Source organism: Helianthus annuus, chromosome 12, assembly GCF_002127325.2.
Source record: "Helianthus annuus cultivar XRQ/B chromosome 12, HanXRQr2.0-SUNRISE, whole genome shotgun sequence".
In the NCBI taxonomy this organism is placed as follows: domain Eukaryota; kingdom Viridiplantae; phylum Streptophyta; class Magnoliopsida; order Asterales; family Asteraceae; genus Helianthus; species Helianthus annuus.
Window position 1 is genome coordinate 109,527,108 of NC_035444.2, and position 9,021 is coordinate 109,536,128.

At 35.8% G+C, this 9,021-nt stretch overlaps 1 protein-coding gene across 3 annotated transcripts; it reads left to right on the forward strand.

Annotated features, from left to right (window-relative positions):
• The first annotated feature begins 299 nt into the window (after positions 1-299).
• Positions 300-8,597, forward strand: LOC110897552 (histone-lysine N-methyltransferase ATX2). Of its 3 annotated transcripts, none has more exons than XM_022144314.2 (25): positions 300-1,161; positions 1,235-1,286; positions 1,371-1,445; positions 1,546-1,765; positions 2,231-2,354; positions 2,444-2,548; positions 2,635-2,837; positions 2,913-3,005; positions 3,092-3,189; positions 3,309-3,479; positions 3,627-3,743; positions 3,974-4,021; positions 4,140-4,257; positions 4,389-4,454; positions 4,518-4,579; positions 5,147-5,203; positions 5,552-5,620; positions 5,794-5,995; positions 6,138-6,383; positions 6,465-6,526; positions 6,626-6,703; positions 6,988-7,083; positions 7,579-7,682; positions 7,776-7,923; positions 8,195-8,576. In XM_022144314.2, exons 1-24 carry the CDS (start codon positions 584-586, stop codon positions 7,915-7,917), a joined length of 3,186 nt encoding a protein of 1,061 aa, XP_022000006.1. In that variant the 5' UTR covers positions 300-583; the 3' UTR covers positions 7,918-7,923; positions 8,195-8,576. The 3 variants fall into 3 exon arrangements, with proteins under 3 accessions (XP_022000006.1, XP_022000007.1, XP_022000008.1); XM_022144315.2 differs by having other exon boundaries at positions 8,178-8,534; XM_022144316.2 differs by lacking the exon at positions 6,626-6,703 and having other exon boundaries at positions 8,195-8,597.
• Positions 8,598-9,021: the final 424 nt, after the last annotated feature.

The window sequence follows — 9,021 nt, forward strand, 5'->3', positions numbered from 1 at the left end:
AGTTGTGAACTTGGATACCGAGGTGCTGCCGGTTTTCCTTTTGCGTGTAATCTGTTATATATCAATCAGAAAAGTGTTAACAGTGAATTGCAAGCTGTTTCTAAATCTGTTTCTTAGTTTCCGCCTCTGAAATAGATCAAAACTCCTCTGAACGACTCGTTTGGGTCATCACACGATTCTACATTAACAAAAACAAACAGCACCTATGTTTTCATAGGTCATGATTTGTTATCATATTAAAGGCAAAAATAAAATTGAAAAGAAATAAGTACACAAAACACATCTTAATTCATTGAAATTGGAAAATGAATTGGCCCAAGACAAAAGGGACTCCAGCTCTCCATGTACTTGGCTAGCTTTTAGGAAAAGAAGAAGCTCTTCTTCCCTCAGGCAGCAGGCGATGGCTTCTTTAGTTCGTGGGGCGGGAAACTGGGAATTGTGGGAGAAGAAATAATAATAAAAATAAAGCTAGCTCTCTCTCTCTCTCTCTCTCTCTCATCTGAATCATCCAAAAACCTCTCACTTTGCCTCCAATTTCTGAAACCCTAGTAATCAATCATGCCCTACTAAAACCACAAATCGAATGGCATTTTCTTCACAATTCCAACAGCATCGTGAAGCGAGGTACGTTCCGCTTGATATCGTCTACTCTGCAACCTCTCCCTGTACTGGATACTCGAATGTCATGTCTAAGAAGGTGAAAGCTAAGAAATTCACCCTCCCCAACGACGCCGTTTCGTCGGATCCCAAGTCGCCTCTGCCGAAACCGCCTGTTATTCACTTTTATACTCGCAGTCGCTGTCGAAAGAGGACTGGTGCTGGTTATGATACTTTTCTCTCCAATTTGAAGGCGGTTGCTGTTCAAGTCAAGGTTGAGGATGTTGAATTTGGAGGAGAAGATGGGGGTTTGGGGATTGATAGTCATAAGAAGAGGAAGATGAGTCAGGATATAGGGCTTGATTTGGCTTGTATTGATACTCCAAGGTTGAGAGGATCATCTCAGAAACCTAATGATAGAACTAATGGTAGCGGAAGAAGACGGAAAAGCAACAACAAAATTGGTTGTCAGAAAGTTGGTGATGAAGTTGAAGCATCCGAGCTTGAGATTGCCAATGCAGAGAAATCGACCACAGCTGCAAGTCGCACCAAGCGATGGGTGCGGTATGTGTTTGGATTAGAGTCGAATTTTATTTGTTGCTTAAGAATCATGTTATATGCGAATTTTGGATTACAGGTTGAAATTTGATAGCGTGGATCCTCAGAAGTTTGTGGGATTAGAATGCAAGGCAAGTTGTGATTTTTATACTTCTTTTGTGTTATAAGCTCATTGTTTGCTCAACTTACATTCTCGGGGTATTGAATTGCTGCAGGTTTATTGGCCGTTGGATGCTGATTGGTACTTTGGTCGTATTACAAAGTATGACACAGAGAGTCACCGCCATCATGTAACGTTTCTTTTATCCTTATTTGGTATTTGCGCAAGTCTTTGAAGCGGTTTACCTGCACAATTATGTGGTTCTCTTAACAGTTGTTGTGCAAAAATAGGTTGAATATGAAGATGGTGATGAAGAGCTAGTTGTTCTATCTAAAGAAAGAATCAAGTTTCATGTGTCTGCAGAGGAGATAAAATGTCTAAAGTTGACTTGTGATCTTCATTGTTCAGAAACAGATGACCTTGATGTCAACGAGATGATTATACTGGCTGCTAATCTGGATGATTGTCATGATATTGAGCCTGGGGACATAATATGGGCCAAACTCACTGGTATGGAGATCTTGATCTTGCATACTTCATTGAAGTTTAAATGCGATATTAACTTTCAGGAGCTGGTGTCACCCATATATAATTCATAGCTTCTGTTGTTACTGCCAAATATAGTACATCAGCTTCTTGCCTTGGGCGTTACTTAAGTTAATTCTTTCCAGCAACATTGAAAAAGTCATTAAAATTGATCCTTTGTTTTTGCTGTTCTGTCGTGATACCATTTGGGGTGCTAAACGTATGACGTGGAATGTAACTTTTGAAAGATGCACAGCAGAGTTTATGTGCTGTTTCAGTCGGTTTGTGACTAAGTTATATATCTCAAATCATGTTATGCAAATAAGATTCTATGTCATAACAGCCATGCTTAATATTAGACTATTAATGTAGGTTCCCTAGTTTGCGTAGTTGCTAGTCGTTGACATTGTTCCTTATTTGGTTAGCTTCTCATGTTTATTGTTGATTCAGGTCATGCTGTGTGGCCGGCAATTGTGTTGGATGAGTCATTTGTTAGCATTCGTCGAGGTCTAAACAAGCTTTCAGGCGAAAAGTCTGTGCTCGTACAATTTTTTGGCACCCATGATTTTGCCAGGTGCTACTTCTAATATTTAAAGATATTTTTAACTATTTCCAGAATCTATTGCTTCAAGTTTAACAGTGGTACAATTTTGTGATATTCAGGGTTAAAACAAAGCAAGTGATTTCATTTCTTAAAGGGCTTCTATCTTCTTTCCACCTGAAATGCAAGAAATTGGATTTTATTCGAAGCTTGGAGGAGGCAAAAATGTAATATGAAAATATTGTAGTTTCCCTTGGTTGTATTGTCTTTATTGATAAATTAATAATTTACGCGTTACGGTTTCATTGATCAGGTATCTTAGCAGACAAAAACTTCCAAGGAGTATGTTACAGCTGAGGAAAGGCTTTGGCACAGATGTTGAAGGTGATAGCGAAGAGGATGAATGTAATGGCGGCTCAAAAAAGAGTTGTTTACGCACCGAAATAGAAGAGAGAAATATCAAAGGCTCTAAAAGTTGCCCTTTTATAGTAGGGGATCTGGAAGTATTAAAGCTTGGTAATGATCTTGATTAATTGGAATGACCTTTTGTCCTTCTTGTATCTGTACTCATTTATTTGTGATCTCGTGTAGGTAAGATGGTTAAAGACATGGATTGTTTTGATGATGAGGAATCTTTCTGTCCTTTAGGTTATACCGCTACTAGAAAGTTTCCTTCACTAGCAGGTAATGTCTTTCATTTAATCGACTGATATTTATTTGTCACTAATATTTATTAACCGCTGTTAATTTTTATTTTTGTGGGGGTTCAGATCCAAGTGTATGCTCTGTATATAAGATGGAAGTGCTGAGAGATGCTGGTGCAAAATCCCGACCTCTGTTTAGAGTTACGACAGACGATGGTGATCAGGTACTGCTTAATTGTTTAACTGCAATTTTATTTTAATAATACTTGTTGATTTTCTTTTTCTTCTTCGTTGCTTTGTGTTACGCTGTCACGTTGCATTAATGTGAAGTATTGTCATGCAGTTTGACGGACCTGATCCTTCGACGTGTTGGAATAACATTTACCAAAGAATAAGAAAGATGCATTCAAGTAGTTCTGATAATTCTCAGGCTGAAGATGCATCTGAGAGCTTCTTCAAATCCGGTGCTGATATGTTTGGTTTTTCTGATCCTCATGTGTTGAAGCTTATACAGGTACGTTTATGATTTGTTTGTAGTATGGTTTCATGTTTTGAGACTAATGCGGTCACTCCTTTGGATAAAGGCTTTTACAGTTATACTAGAAAATATCAATCTCGTTTGATTATCTAGTCTTGTATTACAGTAGTTATTTTTTTGTAGGGGACATCGAGTTTGAAGTTGACATCAGGGAGAACACAAAGCATGCCAATTGGTTACAGACCTGTTCATGTTAAATGGAAGGACCTGGATAAATGCAATGTCTGTCACATGGATGAGGTGAAAGCTCTTTTTATTTATTTATTTATAAATCACCAAATTATGCAGTTTTCTTCCCTTTTTGGGTCATAATGCTTTGATCTGATGGCAACCATTTCATTATGTGTCTCTATCAAGAGTATATTTTGGCTATCTTACAATTTGTTTACAAAGACGCTATGCATGCATCAGTCTTTTCTATGTCAACATTAACAACACATACTTTTTCTAACACAAATAATTATTTTCAGGAATATTCCAACAATTTGTTTCTGCAGTGTGATAAGTGCAGAATGATGGTAAGCAGTATCCTTTTTTTATCACATGGCTTTACCACTGAACCTTATTTATCTTTGCATATTCTTCGTGATGTTTATTCCCCCAAGATATTGACACTATTTTGTCTCTTACTGGCAGGTTCATGCAAGGTGTTATGGGGAACTGGAACCTGTTGATGGAGTCCTTTGGTTATGCAACTTATGTCGTCCAGGGGCACCTGAGCTTTCCCCACCTTGCTGCCTTTGTCCAGTCATAGGTACTTGTTTATTCAGATTTTGAAAATAACAAATAGCTATTGTTTACAAGAGAAAAGCAGCCTCTAATTGTGAACAACTAGTTGGGGTGGGTGGGTTATAACAGCGATTGTATCAACTCACTGTTTTGTAGGAGGTGCAATGAAACCTACAACAGATGGACGCTGGGCTCATCTTGCATGTGCTATGTGGATACCAGGTTCAATTTTTGTTTCTCTAAGTCATCTTTCTTGCATATTTTTTAACACTTTTTCTCTTTCAGAGACTTGCTTATCTGATATCAAGAAAATGGAGCCTATTGATGGTCTGAATAGAGTTAGTAAGGTAGTTCCTTTTCTTAAAGTTCATTACTTTTAGTACATCTGCCTTTTTCTCTAAGAGAAGCTTTGTAATCTGTCAAAGAGAACTCATGTACATGAAAAAGTTAGTTTGCTTTGTATATTTGGGCTGGGTTCATTTCAAAACTCTAAATAACTACAGAACTTTCAAAACTCCTAATAAACAATCATTTTATATATAGATTTTTATATTTAGGATCTTTTTATCATCTATTATATGTATTTCTTTGATTACATACATGTTAAAAGTAGTTTACATGTGTGTAATAGCCAAATTATATATATATGTGTCATAACTAATTACTATATGTAAAAAAACTAGTTTACATATGTGTAATTATAAAATTACATATAAAAAATGATAAAGTTCTTCTTAACATGTATGTAATCATAAAAATACACATAATAAATGATAAAATTATCCTAAACATAAAAATATATAAATAAAAAGAGTGTTTATTAGGAGTTCTGTAAATATTTATGGTTCTGAAATGATCCTTACCCCTATATATATATATATATATATATTGTAAATGATTACTTGTCTGAGCAGGACCGTTGGAAGCTTTTATGTAGCATCTGTGGTGTTCCTTATGGAGCTTGTATACAGGTAACTGTTTGTTGTCATTGCCTGTATGCTTCTGTTTTCTTATATGTTGTTCTGGACTATGTTGCAATCTATGCTGATGTGCTCGACTTTTGGCAATTTTAATCGTGCACATTGGATGTGGATAAAGCACATTCAAATTTAAGTCATCATAACCACTTTTATTCACATGTTATGTGTTTTTTGCATCCTCTGTATAAAATAAGCATACATTTTACTTTTCCTTATATACTGATTAAGTAGCTTTTCTTGCTAACTAATTGTGAAAGAAACATGATCTCACTTATGCTTCTTTTCATTTCTATCTTGAGTGAATGTCACTCTCTTACCTACTTTGAGCTGCTAATGCAGTGTTCCAACAATGCATGTTATGTTGCGTATCATCCGCTTTGTGCTCGTGCTGCTGGATTTTGTGCTGAGGTAATTATTTGTCTGTTGTGTAGTTAGCGAGTTCTGTTCTTTACATTTTCAATGACATGTTAACCATTTTTTAGTTTTATGGAGTGTTATATAAGCCATTTTCTTCTTCTTAAATAACAGTACTGTTATGACCCAGTTCTTGATCAGTGATTTGTATACCATTGTTTACATAGCTTGCAGATGCTGATAGACTGCAGCTGGTCCCTATAGACGAGGATGAGGAGAATCAATGCATTCGTTTATTGTCATTTTGTAAAAGGCATAGCCCTAATCCTTTGATTGAACGTCCTGTTCCTGATGAACGAATGGGTCAAATATCAAGTCAGCATTCAGATTATGCTCGTCCCGTGAATCCTTCCGGCTGTGCTCGCACTGGTGTGCCATTATACTTTTTCTTCTCCATTTTAATTGTTGATCTCGTTTGTTAGGCCATTCGGTTTGTGTGATGTAATTATTTTTTTGAATTTTGATATGCCTATGCACTTTAGCATCCTAATAACTTAAAGAAAATGAGCAGAGCCTTATGATTATTTTGGGAGAAGAGGAAGAAAAGAACCCGAAGCCCTTGCTGCTGCATCATTGAAGCGAGCATATGTTGAAAACATACCGTATTTAGAGGGCGGTTTTTGCCACCATGATTCCTTAGGCAATTCTGATATTGGTAAACTTAAAAGTTCGTTGCTTGAGTCTCATACAAGCATATTTTCTATGTCTGAGAAGTATATATACATGAGGACAACATTCAGAAAGAGACTAGCATTTGGTAAACAAACATCTTTGTCTTAAATAAATTCTTTTTTATCTTACAACTGTTCACTCTTTCATGGGCTATTATTTGGCATAGGGAAATCTGCAATACATGGTTTTGGCATTTTTACAAAACAACCACACAAAGCGGGTGATATGGTACGCCATTTACTTTCTGGATATATTGTTTCAACTCCTCGTAATGATTTCTCTATTGAGATTCCCAACATGTATGACAGCTGATATAATCTATCATAGGTAATTGAATATACTGGTGAAATTGTTAGACCTTCGATAGCTGACAGAAGAGAGCACTTGATATACAACTCACTCGTAGTAAGTAGATTTCTAATTGTTTGTTACCATAAGCGTTACACACTTGAAAAATTCAATTGATATATTAGCCTATAGAATACAGATGTTTAAAGTAACAAGTTCATAACCTAAAGTTAATAAGCATGTACGTACTTCCGAAGAATTCTGTATTGTTAAAAGAAAAATACACTGCTAAAATCTATAACACCCATTTATAACAAAGAGGTTTGCTGGTGTTTTACTTTTTAAGGAGGTTATGAAGTTGCTAGACAAGTGAATATTGTTTGGCGTATTTCTGTTTGCAGGGTGCAGGGACATACATGTTTCGGATCGATGATGAACGCGTAATTGATGCCACAAGGGCTGGAAGCATTGCACATTTAATTAACCACTCCTGTGAAGTATGTTATTCTCTTTGTTTTATTATTCTTTATGTTTTTTGCTTTGTGTGATTGTAGGTACATAAGGGTGGGGTTCTAGAGTGAACATTGATGTATTTGTGAACTGAGTGAATAAATCCTGACCATTGATTTACATCATCAAACCGTAGTGTATTTTCATCATCAAATCATGACCATTGATTTACACTTGTGTATTGATAATCAAAGGCTAGGATTAGTTCACTAGTGTTCACAATCAAGGGGTTGTTCACTAATGAACCTAACCCTATAATATAATCAGAAAATTATATATACTTTTTAGAAACAACTAATATATGATAGTAATCAATGGCGTTTGCTTTATATCCAGCCACATTTTACAAAATGGATGTCTTGACAAATAATATAATCAAATTTATTGTTGATTGTACTTCCAGTTTAGTTTATTCATCAATTATTTGAGTGAAGTGTTTTCAATACTTGAAGCAAGTTTTTTACCCGTATATTCTGTTTCAGCCTAATTGTTATTCAAGAGTTATAAGTGTGAATGGTGATGAACACATAATCATTTTTGCCAAGAGGGATATTGCACAGTGGGAAGAACTCACATACGACTACAGGTTTTCTTCTATATGGTGTTTACATCTTATCCATTAACTATTATTATTATTATGATTTTGTTTAATGACGATTCATAATATTTGATATTGCAGATTCTTTTCAATTGATGAACGACTTCCATGTTATTGTGGTTTTCCAAGTTGCCGGGGTGTAGTTAACGACATTGATGCTGAGGTACAAATGGCCAAGCTATATGCACCACGCAGTGAATTAAAAGACTGGACGGGAGAATGAGTTGAGGTTAGAGACGTGCCAAATCCCTTGCTCATTTTTATTTGTAGGAGATCCTGCACCATTTTCTTTTAATAATATATATCTTTGTACAACATTTTAGTCAACCCTACTATAAAACAATATTGTCATTTAGGACTTCATGGGTAGGAAATTTGAGACTTTTTTCACAAAGTGCCATAGATTTAGCTAATTCTGTTTGATGCTTTATATTATTGTTTGCTAGACTTGACTTTATGCTTTGTGATACCAACTTTGTTTAGACAACTTTTGTGATCAGGTAGGTTGTAGGGTGCGTGGAACACTTACGAGAGATCTACACAAACACAGAAACTTGGTAACAACTTGAAGCTTAGGTGGCGTTTGGTAAACAATAATATGAGTTGAGATGGAATCTATTACAAGGGAATGGAAAAGCTTTGTTTGGTTACTACATTGGAATGAAATGGAACATCCCTCATGGAACAAGTCTTTTTCATGAAGTAGCTTTCATTCCATGTGGGAGGGGTTTCTTTTTCCATTCCATGATGGACTGGATTGATAAGTTACAACTATTTCTTTTTGGGTTTTTATGATATTTTATTTAATCAAATTTTAAATTTTGTTAAACAGTTATCAAACTATATATTTAATTTAAAATAGATACATTCATATGTAACTTATTTAGCGTATACTTTTAATTTTGGTGAAGTTTAAAATTATTGTTTATAGAAATTTAATTTAATTTTGAACCACTCAATCTATTCACGCGAGCCAACCAAACATCGTATAAGGAGGGAAGATGCTAAGGGGACCCGGGGTGGTCCGTTATACCACCCCCATCACGAGTTATAGCAAGTGATACACCACCGCCACTCCTTATCACTCGTTGATTTGATAACGTGTGGCTACCCTCACGCGTGATTGTTCGAGTTGTTTGAGAGAAATTGTTGGGTTGTGAGGGAAATTGTTGGGTGTGGTGAGTGATGGTCATTTTCACTAAAATTCATCACTAGTGATGGAATAAAGCTCCATGATGTGGCGGAACTTGATTAGAAGTTGTGAGTGAGTGATGAGTGACGAATGATGACCACACCTACCCCTAAATAGGTTGATAACTTTGGATTT

Bases quoted from the DNA above. Each gene is read 5' to 3' on its own strand.
- LOC110897552 (XM_022144314.2), top strand. From the start codon at position 584: ATGGCATTTTCTTCACAATTCCAACAGCATCGTGAAGCGAGGTACGTT. The intron at 2,355-2,443 runs GTGCTACTTCTA...TGTGATATTCAG, and splicing joins GGCACCCATGATTTTGCCAG to GGTTAAAACAAAGCAAGTGA. The intron at 3,190-3,308 runs GTACTGCTTAAT...ATTGTCATGCAG, and splicing joins CGACAGACGATGGTGATCAG to TTTGACGGACCTGATCCTTC.